Source organism: Tachyglossus aculeatus, chromosome X5 (assembly GCF_015852505.1).
Source record: "Tachyglossus aculeatus isolate mTacAcu1 chromosome X5, mTacAcu1.pri, whole genome shotgun sequence".
NCBI lineage: Eukaryota > Metazoa > Chordata > Mammalia > Monotremata > Tachyglossidae > Tachyglossus > Tachyglossus aculeatus.
The window spans coordinates 8,104,554-8,121,167 of record NC_052097.1 but is presented as its reverse complement, the minus strand read 5'-3'; the positions used below and the strand labels follow the sequence as shown (position 1 = coordinate 8,121,167).

Below are 16,614 nucleotides of genomic sequence, written 5' to 3'. Positions count from 1 at the left end.
GTACAGTGCTCTGCACACAGTAAGTGCTCAATAAATACGATTGATTGATTGATTGTAAAACAAATCGCCAGGCTACTAATCTAGTTATTTTACATTTTGCTGCTTTCTCACCAAGGCTGAGCATTCCTGGGCAATGCTTTCCCCACCCCAGATAATCGATTAGTTTTAAACTGATCTGTCAAGTTTTCCTGCAGAGTAATGAAAACAAGAAGTGCCCTTTATGAACTTAGAAGATAAGGATGGGAAGGAAAAAGGTAGAGTGAACAGGCTTCGTTCCAGTTTACGGGGAGGAAGTCCGAACCAAAGCCACGCTCATGCTGGGATAACTTCCATTTCGGTAAGTCTCTTGGGGTTGCTTGAGAATCTGAGCCTGAGCACTGAGATCACTCTAGGTTTCTATGGGAAGTATAGTGGAGTTGGGCATTTTTTTAATGGTATTTATTAAGCACTGGGGTAGATACAAGTGAATCAGGTTGGACACGGTCCATTTCCCTCTTTGGGCTCACAGTCTTTATTTCCACTTTACTGAGGCACAGAGAAGTTAAATCATCATCATCATCAATCGTATTTATTGAGCACTTACTATGTGCAGAGCACTGTACTAAGCGCTTGGGAAGTACAAATTGGCAACATATATGACTTGCCCAAAGTCACATAGCAGACAAGTGGTGGAGCTGGCACTAGAATCCAGGTCCTCCTGACTCCCAAGCCTGTGCCCTATCCATTAGGCCACGCTGCTTCTCCATGTGTTTCCATCTCCATGCTGAGCATCGAAGACCGCTTGAGCTAACAGTCCAGACAATCAGGTGAGCGGCCTCAAGAAAGAAGTGATGCAGAAGGTTGTGAGGCCCACACTTCGACCACGTTGGGCAGAGTGAACAGCAAGCGCAGCAGGAGGTAGGACAGATGATCTGACTGTGCATTTGGTTGCCATCTCCTCTCCTGTTACTTCAAATCCATCATATACAGACACATATACACACACACACACACACACACACACACACACACTCTCTCTCTCTCTCTCTCTCTCTCTCTCTCTCTCTCTCTCTCTCTCTCTCTCTCTCTCTCCACCCCCCCACCTCACTGCCCCAGAGGTTTGTTCCAATTTTTCTGGCATGTTTCTCTTTTCTCTTCAGGACTCAGGCCCAGGTGAGGCTGGAGGATGGAGGATGCAGATCAGAAGGGTGGAGAGAACAGAGTGTAGGTTTGATTTATTTGCCTTTTTCTACTTTTATGATTACAGTCAACTCTAGCTGATGGATTTGTCAAAGTCTAGTCTTTTGCTCTTTCAAGTATACTGACGTTTCGCCCTACCAAAGCAAAGTACTGGGGCACTCGTTCTGACTTAGCTCCGTTGCTTCTTAGGTTCTGTTTTTAATATAACAGGAGACAACTGTTAAATTACTGCAATGGTAAAGAATGAAAAACAAAAGTTACCTTCAAATGCAACAGGAAAAATATATATAGTAAATACACATGTGTTTCTGGCTACTTCAGTTTTATAATGCACTTCCCAAATTCAGATATTTTGGCCAAGGGTTGTGATTCCTGTCTAAAAAACTTGCTTTACTTTGTTGAAAAATGATGTTTCAATTAGTCCCTAATTATTTAAACCAGACAACTTAGTCATGCAATAGGGAAGATTAGCATTGTACACAATTGAGTTTGTACATAGATTTCAAGGTATTTGTTTTGTACAAATCAGTACAAGATAGTGGTCTAGAGGGACCCATTCCTACATCCTTTACATCCTAAATCAGCATCATTCCTGCTGCCTTTGTGGGTTTTCTTCAAGCCCCATATTGTCATCAGACTTTTTTTTTTACCTTAGACTGAGTCCCATGTAGGACAGAGATGGCAGTGTCTGACCTGATTATATTGTGTCTGTTCTAGTGCTCTGCACATAGTAAGCACTTGAGATATCACACTTATTATAATTGTTATTTCAAAAGAGTACTGCAAAAATATTTAATTACTATTCTGTGTCAATCTATAGGGAGAAAAGGACTTCTACAACTAAACCTCTTCTGGAGCGAACATTTTCTCCACTTACCTGCTTGGTGTGCCCTGGGACTGAGGATGCTACATATTCTGGTTGGAAGCCAGTCTTTCTTGATCTGATTTATCGGCTGGGATGTCTCCTCAAAACGACAGGTACTGCAAAACGCTAGCCAAAAAGGAAAATTCCTAGTACCGGTATGTGAAACACCCAGTGTGTGTACAGAAGGGCTAGCTGAGGGAAAACGTTAGAGTCGAATAGAGTCTTTAAAAACAGTTAAGATGGCAATAATGACCATTGGTTTGTTTTCATTATGCTCCTGTGTTTGGAAGCTCTAATGTGGGTCTAGGAAAACTAGAACCAGCATGGCATAGTGGCTAGAGCATGGACTAGCGCATAGAGTCAGAAGGTCCTGGGTTCTAATCCAGACTCCACCAATTGTCTACTGTGACACCTTGGGAAAGTCACTTCTCTATGCCTCGATTATCTCATCTGTAAAATGGGGATTGAATCTGTGAGCTCCATGTGGAACAGGGACTGTGTCCAACCCTATTTGCTTGTATCCGCCCCAGCACTTAATACAGTGCCTGGCATATAGTAAATGCTTAACAAATAACAGTTTTATTATTATTAGAAATGGTATACAAGCTAGGATACAATTTTTATATCTAATGGCCCCAAATTTCTCTCCTCAAGCTTAAAAATGCAATTTACTCCATCACAACTATACACGTGGAGGCAAGGGAACTCTCTCTCTTCCCCCTCCCCTTGAGTCATTGTAAAGGCAAAGTCAGAGCCTCAGTGACCACTCTCCTTGTACCTGGGGGCTACCCTAAGCTTCAGTGGCAATTTGGCTAAGGGAAAGAAAGGACTCTTACAAAACCCACTTAACACTACTTTCTGCTGGTTAAAGTTGTGTCAGACCTTCAGGTTTAAGGCAGGTGGTGCACAAACTTTAGATAGTTGAGCTGCCTCCATTCTGTTCAAAGAAGAATGCTGTGAAACAATTGCTACTAAGTTTTATCAAGTCAAGTCTCCACTGCTAAAGGGAAGAACTGAGGTCGTGAAAAACCTGTCTGCTGGGTGGGTTTCCCTGCCGCTACTTTTGTTTTTAGTTCTTAAAATAATGGCAATGATTGTGCACTGAATAATTAATTAGTAACACATTAAGGAGCCAGCAGCCATGAAAAGTTCCAAATGTAACAATGAGTCTTTTAGACTCAGGCTCTCCTTTGCCCCGGGAGACTGCCAGTCCAACCCAAGGGAGGAGGCTCTGTTGCAGAAGATATGTAAAAGGAAATTTAGACCAGACACTTTATGCGTGCACTGAAGCTCAACCTTCAAGGCTCACAGTTGGTAATGATTATAAAACACCCTTTGAGCCTACTTTGGTTTCTTGAACTTCACCTTCCAGGGATTCATCCCTGCTGTCCACCTCCACCCAGTGCCTTTGGGCATCTAGTTTATTCCTGAAATGTTTGGGCAGGTGTGCCACAAAAACGGTTGGCTGGCTTATGCCCAACTTCGAAAAAGTATCTGCCCCATTGCCCTTTCCCGTAAGAAGCCATCAAACCTCCGAGAAATCTTTCTTCCTGCACCATTACCTTCCTCAGTGTAGCCAGACTTGAGAAACATTCAAAACTGCAACAGCAAAGTTGAAGCTTCACAAATGTATCCTTGTCTTTGGTTTCCTGAAAAGAGACTTTGCCCTGGCAATAACTGCTTGCAGAAGAAATGTTATATCCTGAGATTAACTTTCAATTAGTCCTACTTTTGAGGTAGCTTTTGATTTGGTCCTTCAGTTCCTTTTTCAACTATTTTTACTTCTTAGAAGGCCTACTGTTATTGCAATTTGGCATACCACACCAGCACTTAGAACAGTGCTTGACACAGATTAAGCACTTAAATATAATAATAATACATGCAATTGGTAGGGTTATTTCCCTATGGAATCATACCAGTGAGACTGTCTAAACTAGTATTTTGCCCTTTCAAGTTTCACATTCCAGGGAAATGACACAACCCAAAAGAACACATAGACCTTGTGCTGTAAAGCATACACACCCAAATTTTCCAGCTGTCCTTTTATATTCAGATGATATTAAGCATACAAATTGAAAACACTTTGCATCTAAAAATACAGTTTTAACCAAATGACATAGTAAGGAAATATGATCAATCTATTTTTATAAAATACTGAATATATAGTCTGTAATTTTATATAAAAATACCACACATGTAATTTCATATTTTCCAAATTATAATCATCATATTTATGTTTTGAAAAGAACCATCTCTGCTAAATTTCAAATCCGGTATTTCTTTGAGTGTTAAATGACTATTTGGGCTATTCTTGGTATATCTTCTTTGGGAAAATTAGAACTGGGACTGACACTGCTTTTACTTCAAGGTAAGATTCTTGAAGGCGCCCCCCCCCCCCCCCCCAAAAAATATAGATATATAGATATATAGATATATATTATGTACTTTTTAGTTGGCTTGTGTGGCTGGGTCAGAACAAATTACAAAAAAATGACTGTTTGAAATGCCATTATTATTATTTACTTCCCTTCCTGTTTTACCTTGGAAGGGCAGGGTGCCGAAATCTAGACTACTTCACGCACTCCTTCCACTTTGGTTTTCATTCAGGCTGGGGTTCTTTGCAGCTGTTCTGACATTAGACAGCCAGTACCCTTCATCACCACTGTCTTTGCTTAGGTAACGGTTTCCTTTAACCAAAGCAGTTTCTGGGTTCGGTCACTTTTAGTCTTCAAGGACCATACTCCCAGGCCGTCCTATAATGCTCAGAACCAAGATGACTTAAGTGACCACAAATCCCATCTGGCTTCAGCATCACACTCACCAGCCAAGCAGAGCTCTCTTCTATACGTGTAGCAGCGTAGTTCGAGGAGAAGTTCTCCTAATCAAGGCCACACTGATTCTGTTCGATTTCAACAGAAGGAAGGTGTCGGTCAAGGTTAAAAGTCGCTCCGCCAGCTCAAGAATTTCCGGGGAAACCACTGAATACATACACCATTGAGTGTCATTTCAGTTATGCATGACATTTTCTCGTCTATTTGGATACACTATCAAGTTTTTGAGAGATAACTAGCCCTTAATATAATCCTAATCAGTCTGGGCTGCATCTGATTATTTGCATATGAGGATTTCCTCTCCCATAGCATTTTCTGCTCATCACAGGACTAAGTAAAATGAAAGCCGCCTTAACGAGAGGGATAAGTTTCCCTATGTTTTTTTATTCCAGAGCTGAAATATATTTCTTAATAGGGCCATCACAATTTCTCCAGCTGCTTAGGAAAGATATTTAAACTGCCCTGTTGACTACCATTAGAGTTCTCAAATGTGGTAATTAAATGTTGCAAATTGCTCCAAGCTTATGCTTTTGGTCTGCTCCTGACAATGGGAACCATGCTCCTTCTGCTAAGGTGCTTGAGGCTCTGCAGACCCCTGCTGTTACCTGCAGCTGAAAAACCAGTTTGGCATCTTGATCCACTTCAGACTAACCAGTTTTACGTGGTAATAGGCCAAACTGGGCTACCCAGCTGAGTCTCAGCAACATATGGAAGAAGGAGCCCAATGAACTCCAGGCAATAAGATGGCCCCAAGCTTGGAGTGAAAAGGAAGGGGCATCTCTCCCATCCTACTGCGCCACACAGAGGAATGCAGAACTGTAATTACATTTACCTCTGCAGGTTCTAAGATGACCCCCGGAGCCATGACCCAACACACTGGTTTTCCCTGCCTCCCCTATACCCGTCAGGTGAGGAGTGTCTCGGATTCACACCGGAAGAGGAAAAGGAGGCCTTCTGTGTGGGAGAAAATTCTTGTGTCAGTAGCCACTGCTAGCTGTCAGTCTCTCCGTGGACATTTTCCATATGCACTTTGAGGTAGTCATTTCTTGTAAACTTCTTGTGGCACAGCTGGCATTCGGCCATCGGACGATTTGGATTGTGAGTCAGCTTGTGCCGGATCAGCATTTTCTTCAGGCTGAAGGACAGATCGCAAACCTGGGGAGATGGAGATAAGACACAGCTGAATGGCAGCAAGGTGAAAACCTGAACCCCTGGAAGCTTCGTGGCTTGTCCCGAGACAGAGACCTGCTGCATGAGCTCACTTCTGATGCTCCCTGAATGTGGCCTAAAGGAAATATTCTTTCTGTCCTTTCCTCAGGCCTCGAGGCCCTGCTTACACTGAGCCAGCCACATTCACGCTCGACTTATACCCTGGCAATTGGATCACGACAGCACCTGTTCCTAAATACAAGTTGACGGTCGTCGAAAGAACTGACAGAATAAAAGCACTCTCCCGCAGAGAGGAAAAACCACCCCTTAACCAGGTACTACATTTAAACCGCATTGGGAAAAATACTCTGGCACTTTGTGGCTCACCTGTTTTCATTTTAGCTTCACAGTCGAACACCTTCAATTAGTTTTGAGGATGGTGGACAGTACTGGAGCTGGGACTGGGGGAAGAGACTCCAAGGTTGGGGAGAGGGAGGACAGTGATGGTGCTAGCAGTGATAGGAGACAGTTTTGCAGCGAAGGTGAGGAGGTGACTCAGACCTAACGGTCCTTATTCTCACCAAAGGTACAAGGGCTCCAAAAGCTCCTGGAAAGGGTGAGTGGAAAAGGGAGGGCTGCCACCTACTTCCCCTAGTCACGGCCTTGCTGGAACGGGCAGCTTGCTGTACCATGGGCCCTTCCAGAGGTTTGCTGCCCTCTCTCTAGACCACAGTTGTCCATGCTTCACAAAGCTTCCCCCTCCAGGAGAATCCACATCTTGTGGTGTCACCCTCCTGTTTCAGTCAACTCATGGTCGACTGGGTAGGTTGCACGGAGGCCCAAGGGACGGTGGTGACCAGCTCTGGAATCCGAGATGGCTGGAGTTCCCCCCAAGTGGGTATTGTTTCCCTAGGGCAGGACTCTGATGTCATCCTAGCCTCCTACATCCTAGAAAAAGTCCCCAAATAGCCAGGCTGCATGGGTGGCAGGGCTGCCATCGGCTCCATCTCCATGGCAAAATGTCACCGCACCTACATAGTGATGCCACTGCATCGTGCACAAAGAGGAACAGAGCTAGCAGATGGGACAAAGAAGCAGCAGTCAGAAGAGATGGGGCCATAGAATGATACATTTGCAGACCTGACTCAAGTGAGTGAAAGATGTGGTGGCAAAAGCTGTGTGTTCAGCCCCCTGGCAGGACAAGAGTGGGAAAATACACTTAGTACAGTGCTAAGCGCTTAGTACAGTGCTCTGCACACAGTAAGCGCTCAATAAATATGATTAATTGAAAATAATGGAGGGGGGTGGTAGAACTAGGGGATGATTTTCTTTTTTTCCCTGAACAGAAAAAGAGCTCTTTCCACTCTGCCTTTCCCCATACCCAAGGGAAGCTAAAAGTATCAGTGGGAGAAGGATGGGGAGTAAAATCTTCCTTAGGTGGGAGGAGACAAAAAGAACAAGACACAGGTACCTTGCTCTTTCCATTACAGAATCACCTTTAGACTTCCAAGACATCAGCTGTGTCACCATCATCACTGTCTGATGATCAGTCTGTCCTGATGCCACTGAATGTACGACCTTAACCTGACAGTAAGTACTCAAATACGATTAATTGACACAGCCTAGAATGGAATTTGAGTTCTGAAATTTACTCTGGCTTGCTCATGCTAGACTTTTCTTAACTCTCACCTGTAGCAGGCTACCTTTTCCTCTCTCTTCACCTCCCAGACCACCATCCATTACTTCTTTCTTCAAGCTCCTTTGAACCTAGACACTTCCCTGTTGGACCTACAAAAATCCTGGGGCTATATATATAGTTCAAGCTACAACCCCTCATTTGGTAGTCTCTATCTTGGCTAATTCTCCCTTCCATAAATTGGCAGGGAATGTATGTCTGGCTCCTCTTGCCCTCTCCTAAATGCTTGGTACAGTGCTGTGCACTCAGCGTTTAGTCAGAAACTACCATCTGAAGTTCTTCATCTACCACAGCATCAGAGAACACCATACAAAAGAAGAGAAAGACTCAATCCCTAACCCTGTGGGGACCTCAGGCTAAGCAGAACCAAACTGCTACACTGTAACACGGTAGGCCGAGGTGGTAAGAGAGCTATATAACTACAGTGCTGCGATGTGAACAATCATGCTTTAAAATGCGTTTAACTCAACAGTGAGTAATATGAAATAATCTTATTGGGGCTGAGTTGGAGGACAAGCACATTATTTTCTTCCATTTCACTGACCTTGCTGGCCTATACAGGGCAAGAACAGAGCACTGTTGGGCCCGCTGATGTCAGTAAATGCCACATCTCTAGCAAATCCCATAATTGCACTGTGAAAACAATCTGACAGTTTCTTTGTAAACAGGGAACAAACTGCTTACAGACACATCTTCAAAAGCCATTGCATATGGAACAATAAATTCCTTTCTAAATGGTATAAGTGTTATGTCACCCAACCAATCATAATCATGAAAGGAGCTAGGTTACTTAAGATAAAAAACAAACCCTAAAACCGAACAGCTACAGGAAATTACACATTGTAAAACAAACCGAACAAGATTAAAGAAGTTAATCAAAAAATGCTAAGCTCATACAATGGCGGTGAAAATACTGCCTTTCCTCATTTTTGCTAGTGTATTGATTTAAATGAATCTTGAGCATGAAATGATGCTTTCTGATCTGCAAGTCCTACCCAATAATAATAATAATTGTGATATTTGTTAAGTGCTTACTATGTACCAGGCACTGTATACTAAGCTCTGGGGTGGATACAAGCAAATTGGGTTAGAGTCCCTGTCCCACAGGGGGCCCAGTGTCTCAATCCCCACTTTATAGATGAGGTAACTGAGGCACAGAGAAATAAAGTGACTTGCCCAAGGTCACACAGCAGACAAGTGATGGAGCTGGGATTAGAACCCATGACCTTCTGATTCCTAAGCCCATGCTCTAGCCGCTACACCATGCTGCTTCCCTACCTAACAAAGGCCATGAAGCTGAAGGGTCCCTCTGCCAGTCCTTGGGGCGAACATGGCAGCACTTACTTGGGCATCCTCTCACTTCAGCTAAAGCACTTGCCGTCTCCAGACTTTAGGGGGCTGGTAACCTGCTTTATAAAAAGGAAGGGGACCAACCAATCGATCCATTACTCCTCTCATTTTACCAATTTTCCAATGACAAATAACTTATAATAACTCTGGTATTTGTTACGCACTGGGGGGGGTGTATGCAAGCAAGCACTTAATTCACAAAGTTTATGTGGCTCAGAAGCAGTCATCAAACAGACTGTTTTAAGGTAGTCAATCAGCTCTCTCCCTCCTACTACATCCCAACCCGCACACTCCGCTCCTCTAACCTACTCCCTCAGCCTCAGTCTTGTCTATCCCACCTTATCTCTTGGGCCTGGAACTTCCTCATTGTATCCGACACACTCTTCCAGTCTTCAAAACCCTCCTAAAATCACACCTCTTCCAACAAGCCTTCCCTGACTAGGTCCTTATTGCTCCTATCTGCTTTCTCCTCTGGGTCAATTATGGTCTTGGTTGTGTGCTCCTTAAGCACTTCGATACTCACCCCAACCCCACAATACTTATGTAAGTATTCTTAAACTCTACTATTTCCCTCATCTCCAAACCCATTTTAATGTCTGTCTTCTGTTGACTGTAAGCTCAATGTGGGCAGCGATCACCTTTACCAATTCTGTTGTGTTGTATGATCCCAAGTGCTTAGTACAGTGCTCTGCACACAGTAAGCGCATAATATTGTCATCCTATATAATAATAATCCTATATAATCCTATATAATAATAAATCCTATTTAATAAACAATAATTTAATAATAAATACTATATAATAATAAATGTTGTCAACCTATAAAAATAAATAAATATTGTGAGTCCCACGAGGGATCACCTTGTAACCTCCCCAGCGCTTAGAACAGTGCTTTGCACATAGTAAGCGCTTAATAAATGCTATCATTATTATTAAATATTATTGATTTTCAGTCTATGGCCTCGGTGCTGGCAGAGAGAGTTGATAAGGAACATCCTCACTGGCTTCAATGGAAAGACTACAGTGACAATTATGACTAAACAGATGCAGCGCTGTTGGGGGTAAGAGACTTTTTTTTCCTTAAACCAAGGAAATCCCCATAATTTGTTGTTCTATTAAAGCATTTTTTTTCCAAGTACATGGTGCTTTCTTCCACTTGTAATAGTTAAAAAGCATAAAAGTTAAAAAAGAAAGTCTCACTACTAAAGTCTAACACTCAATTTATAATTGGAGGTGGCACTTTGAAAGTCCTCACTGAAATCACCCAGAAAAGAGATAGGGATTATTGGAGAGCCAGCTGGCCTGTCAGTATCACCGCTGTCTTCCAAAGGGTGGAAATAAGCCATCAGAAGGCACAGAGATTCAAGGAACGGACCGAGAAAGAGTATTCTGTATTCAACTGTAGTGCTGGGGATTCATTCTCTCTCTCTGGGATGTGATAGGTGGCCCAGCAGAAATACCTTGTATCTACCTCAGTGCTTAGAACAATGCTTGGCGCATAGCGCTTAACAAATACCAGTATTATTATTATTAAAGAGCATGGGCCTGGATTCTGATCCTGGCTCTACTTCATGTTTGCTGTATAATAGTGATGGCATTTGTTAAGTGCTTGCTATGTGCCAGGCACTGTACTAAGCGCTGGGCTATATGACCATGGGCAAGTCACTTCTCCGTGCTTCAGTTCCCTCATCTGTAAAATATAAAACTGTGAGCCCCATGTGAGACAGGGACTGCATCCACCCAATAACTTCGTATCTACCCCAGAGTTTAGAACAGTACCTGGGACATAGTAAGTGCTTAACAAATACCATTATTATTATTATTATTATTATTATTATTATTATTTCTGTCATACGCCCAGTTCTCTCACAACACAGTGGTGGAACCTCGTGTGAAGGCAAGCCGACAGCGTGGTACTCACCCCGGTCTGATGCTGCACCCAGGCAGAAGGACCTCAGCAGGAGAACGTTCCCTACTTGGCCTTTAACATGCAGTGGAAACAGCGTTACAGCAGAACTGAGCATCCCGCGAGATGCTCTACTGATTTCCTCCTCCTTTGCCTCATTATGGACTAAAAGAAACATTAATAGCAAAATACTCTCCTGCCAAAATCAAAACTTTCGCAGGGTTCTCAGTGATCCATCCTGAATACAAACCAGAAGTTGGGCTGCTTCTGGCCATTAACCCACTTGGGTTTTTCTTAGCCCGGGCTTTTTATGTACCTTCTATCAGGTTGAACTTGGCCAAGCTGCCCTTCCTCGTATCTTTGTTAGAGACTTCAGAAGTCTGAAGCGCTTGGCCTTCCTGGATAGTTGCTCTAATGTGTGGATGCAAAAGTGACTGCTTTTGGGTTTCAGAGGCATTCCCGGGTGGCTCCTTAAGCCATTCCCCACCCCAGGAAAAGGTTCCAGCTTACACCATGACACCCACAGGTAGTGAGTTCTCTTCCTGACATGAATTGATTTGTGCCACTCTAAAATGGCAACCTCTCAAACTAACAGGGAATAGAGGGCAGCAAGCCCAGTCAGGTAATAATAATAATAATAACGATGGCATTTATTAAGCACTTACTATGTGCAAAGCACTGTTCTAAGCGCTGAGGAGGTTACAGGGTGATCAGGTGGTTCCCACAGGGGGCTTACAGTCTTAATCCCCATTTTACAGATGAGGTAACTGAGGCACAGAGAAGCTAAGTGACTTGCCCAAAGTCACACAGCTGACAACTGGCAGAGCTGGGATTTGAACCCATGACCTCTGACTCCAAAGCCCGTGCTCTTTCCACTGAGCTCTTTCCATGCTGCTTCTTAGGCAGCCAGTTACACAAATACCACCTTGGGTCGGGGTTGGGCGGGGAATCTCCACCTTACTTTCTCCTGCCATCTACCTGCAATTTGGGGGGAAGGGAAAAATGCCTTCTTTTTCATCCTCGGGACAAGAGAGTAAGGAGCTTGCCTTTCTCCACCTGTTGAACTTAGCACTCAACCAGGAAAGTGGTGGTAAGGTGTGTGAGTGACTACATATGATGATGAAGGCAGCTATGAGGCACTCAACCGGGCAAAATACCACTAGAGAAAAGCAAAAACATGTGCTTTGGACAGTAGGGATATAGGAGGAGGGCTTATCTCCCTGCTACCTCTCCAAGGATGAGCTAAAAACCCTTCATTTGGATGTTCTTTTTAGACTTAAGGCTTATTTTATTAGAGGGGCCTGTTTATCCCCTTCTTACCAACTGGTGGCCAGAAATGACTGCATATTTTCCATCTGGCTACCACCCCCTTCACTGAATTTACAAACCCTTGAAAAGGTCCTTCTTATCGCTGTGTTTTAGGTGTTTAAGATCCCAGTATGGAATCATAGCCTCTGGCAAGAGTCCCAGCCACTATGGGAAAATTATACTTACCGGGAGCTGGCAGAAAATGGAGAGGAAGTGCAGAAAGCTGCTGAAATCATTGATAGTGGCCCTGAATTAAGAAAGTGTTTGATGGCCCTCCCTGGAGCTGAGAAAGGAACAGTCCTGTAGAATACTGCCCAGGAGCCAGTGTGAAAGAGGGACTGTCACCTTAGCAGTATCTGATATTGCAGTTAAGACTGAGTCTGCCTGCCCTGATAAATTCTATTTAGGGGGTTTACAGTTCCACATTTCTGCCCTATCTCTACAACAAGAATCATGCATCTTTCCAGCCCTGTCAGGCTGAATTTCATCAAAAGTCCTGACTGTGAACTTCCTCTCGTTAGCTGGCTATTTTTCCAGTTAGGTGGCTCGTTCCCCCTGTGTGGAAAAACAGTCTCAGATTTTGCACCGCCTCAATTAGCAAAACACAACAGGCCAATTCTAATGTGGACCCCAGACTGATGCTTTTCTAAGCTTCACTGATAAAGTGGGCTGCTAAACACATTCACAGCTAAATTCTCGCTTACAAATTAAGAGCTCTGTCCGGGACTGATATATTTATGTAGCGTTCTGGCCTCAGTGAATTGGCAAACTGGGGCTTCGACTTACCTATCCAGGGAACCAAACCCCACGATGAGGAAGAATCCAGCTCTGCATGAGGAAGTCAGAGCACTGCAAGGTACAGGTCTAACTCACTTCTGGCTTCTACAGTACTCCTTCGGCCTGTTACTGCCTGAGCCAGATGCAGTTTTAAAAGCAAAAGTCACTGAGAGAGCATAACAACACCCAATTAAGCTGGAGAACGTAGTGGAAAGGATGAAGAGGAAGGGTAGGGGGGAAGGATTAATTTACTTTCAACTGACTTAATTCACACTGGCATCAGTTCCGCTACGATACAGGCTCAGCCAAGGAGGACGTCACTCACCTTGAGCTATCTCTTGACCCCCTTTGCACATGGTGCTCTCTTAACCACAACCCCGGAGGCCATTAGCAGGGGGCTATTACCTCACCACAAAATCCTCCCAGAAGAAAAAGCCATCAGCTCTGATTGGGCGTAGCATGTAGAACCTATCAGCGGGCCACCCTGGGAGGATCAACCTGAACTCTGTGGTGGATGTGGGTGAGGAGCAGTTTGGGGGCAAGGAAAAAGAGAGACTTTCACTCGTCCCCCACAAGCCTACAAAAAATAATTTCTCAGAGATTTTCTCTCTCCAGGACAGCATTCTGGGGTGGAAAATACTAAAGGTAGTCAGTCAATCATATTTATGAGCACTTACTGTGTACAGAGCACTGTACTAACTGTACAATAAAACTGGCACATCACTTGCCCACAACAAGCTTACAGTCTAGAGAGGAAGACAGACATTAATATAAATAAATACAGCAACAACTAACACAAGACCATGCAGTCATGCAAAGCTGCGCTCACCCTGACCCATGAACTTGCCATCACGCCTTGAGAGGAGGTCACCGACACCCGGCAGATGGACAGTCCAGGGACCTGGCACTTAGACTCTTCTCTTTCCCCTCTCCCTACTCTATTTTAATGTCTACCTCCCCCTCTAAACACTAAGCTCCTTGTGGGCAGGGATCCCGTCTACCGACTAAATTGTACTGAACCTTCCTTACTGCTAAATACACTGTTCTGTCCTCAATCAGTACCACTGAATCATTGACTATGACCATAGTCAGTACCACTATGTCGCCAACTTGTACTTCCCAAGCACTTAGTACAGTGCTCTGCACACAGTAAGCACTCAATGAATATGACAATGAATGACTGATTGATTGATTGGAGCTAACCCATTCCTCACCAGCAAGCAGAGAGGCAGATTCACAGCTGCTTTCTGGTTTAAAGATGGGTCATTCCAGACTGCACAGCCTCTCAAATTGCTAAATATTATTTTCACTTCTCCTGAGGCAAAGGAGCACTTGTTTGCACCTACCAGAATGCATAAGGTGTTCTGCTCTGTCACTTCTCCACCTAATGCAGAAATCCACCCACAATTTTCAATGAAAGGAAGAGCCACACAACTTAACCACTGTTCACATAAAACTATTGACTGGGACAGGAGACCCCAGCCGCCTGCACATGCTCCAATTTTGATTCAGATTTAACCACCGGAGATTCTCATCACACTAGAACACTCAGTGGCATTGTCTTCATGGGACAAGTCTGTGTGTTTGCATTAGGAGGGAATCCTCCTCTGCTGTAACTCAATGTGTGACATCCCTAACCAGCTCGTTTTTCAATCAATCAATGGTATTTATTGAGCACTTACTATGTATAGAGCACTGTATTAAGTGCTTGGAAGAGTATAATTCAACAGAATTAGCAGACCTCTTCCCTGACCATAATCAGCTTACAGTCTATATGGGGAGACAGACATTTATCTTAAAAAAAAAAAAGATTTATAATACATTATTTAAAGATATGTACCTAAATGCTGGGGGGTTGGGAGTGGGGTGACTATCAATGTCTGAAGGTCACAGACCCAAGTACACAGACGATGCAGAAGGGAGAGTGACCCAGGGAAAAGAGGGAAGGCCTCTTGGTGGAGATGCATCCTTACTAAATGTACTGAAGGTGAAGGGAGTTCCAGGCTAAGGGGATGACATGGGAAACTGATTGGCAGTGAGAGAGATGAGATGGGGGCACAGTGAGTAAGCTGGCACTACAGGAGCAGAGTGTGAGGGTTGGGCTATAGCAGGAGACTAGTGAGGTAAGGTAGGATGGGGCAAGCTGATTAAGTGCTAGAAAGCAGATGGTAAGGAGTTTGCTTTTGATACAGAGGTGAATGGGCAACCACTGGTGGTCCTTGAGGAGTGGGGAGATAGGGACTGACCATTTTTGTTCCGTGCAGCAGACTGAAGTAGGATTGGAGTGGATAGAGACAGGAGACTGGGAGATCAGCAAGGAGGCAAGTGCAGGAGTCAAGGTGTGACAGGGTTAAGTGCTTGGATCAACAAGGTAGCAGTTTGGATGGAGAGGAAAGGGTGGATTTTAGCAATGTAGTGAGGGTAGAACTGACAGGATTCTGTGACATTGAACATGTGGGTGAAATGAGAGACATGAGTCGAGGACAAGGACAAGGTTACGGGCTTGTGAGATAGCGGAGATAATGGTGTTGTCTATAGTGATAAGAAACACAGGGGAGACATGGGGAGAGCAGGGTTTGGGTGGAAAGATAAAGAGTTCAGTTTTGGACTGTTTTAATTCGAGGTGGCAGCAGGACACCCAAGTAGGTATGTCTTGAAGGCCGGAGGTACTGCAAGATTGCAAGGAAGGTGAGAGGTCAGGGATGGAGATGTAGATTTGGAAATCATCTGCATAGAGATGGTAATTGAAGCCATGGGAGAGAAATAATACTCCAAGGGAGTGGGTGTACAGGGAGACTGGATGGGAGTCTAGAATGGAGCCATGAGGGACCCCTATTGTCACAGGGTGGGAGGCTGAGGAGGAGCCAGAAAGAAGACTGAGAAGGAGCAGTCAGAGAGATAGGAGGAGAACCAAGAGGACGGTGTCAGTGATTCCAAGGCAGATGAAGTTTCAAGGAGAAAGGGTGGTCAACAGTGTCAGAGGCAGCTGAGAGATCTAGGGGGATTAGGATGGAGTAGAGGCCATAAGAATTGGCGAGAAGACACGGTCATTGGTTACCTTAGAGAGGGCTCTTTGTGGAGTGAGGATGGAGGAAGCCAGATTTCAATCATGAACCTAGCAGAGCTCAGGAAGCCATGAGAGGTTGTGAATGTGTGCCTGCCTCAAGAAAACAGCTACAATGTATTAAGATGGGTGTAAACAAGGCCTACGAGAATCCTAAGTCAGAAAGCTCAAATGTAGCCAAAGTGACTGACAATATCCAAGGTTGGATAAAATAGCCCTTACAGTTCCACTGATGGCATAGTCAGAACTGCCCCACGCTGAGGAGGTGCAAAAGCTACACTCTCCAAGGAAAAACCTGATTGTCTTGTATCTAACCCAGCTCTTAGTACAGTGCCTGGCACATTGTAAGTGCTTAACAAATACCATTTAAAAAAAAAACAAAAAACCCCAACAATAACGAAGTCCCGGGTTTGCGGAATCACCTCAACTCCTGTGTAAGGCCTGGACTCTGTCTGAATTGTGTACTGGGTATCTTCACTCAGCGCTCAG

General features: G+C 44.2%; 1 protein-coding gene across 3 annotated transcripts in view; it reads right to left on the bottom strand.

Annotated features, from left to right (window-relative positions):
* Positions 1-4,071: 4,071 nt before the first annotated feature.
* PRDM5 (PR/SET domain 5) overlaps positions 4,072-16,614 on the bottom strand; it is a 144,582-nt gene continuing 132,039 nt past the window's right edge. For 2 of the 3 annotated variants that reach the window (XM_038769297.1, XM_038769298.1), the window contains exon 17: positions 4,072-6,030. In XM_038769297.1, the coding sequence (XP_038625225.1) occupies positions 5,866-6,030 (165 nt within the window). In that variant the 3' untranslated portion in view covers positions 4,072-5,865. The remainder of the gene's footprint in view (positions 6,031-16,614) is intronic. The other variant, XR_005456519.1, reaches the window with a different exon arrangement.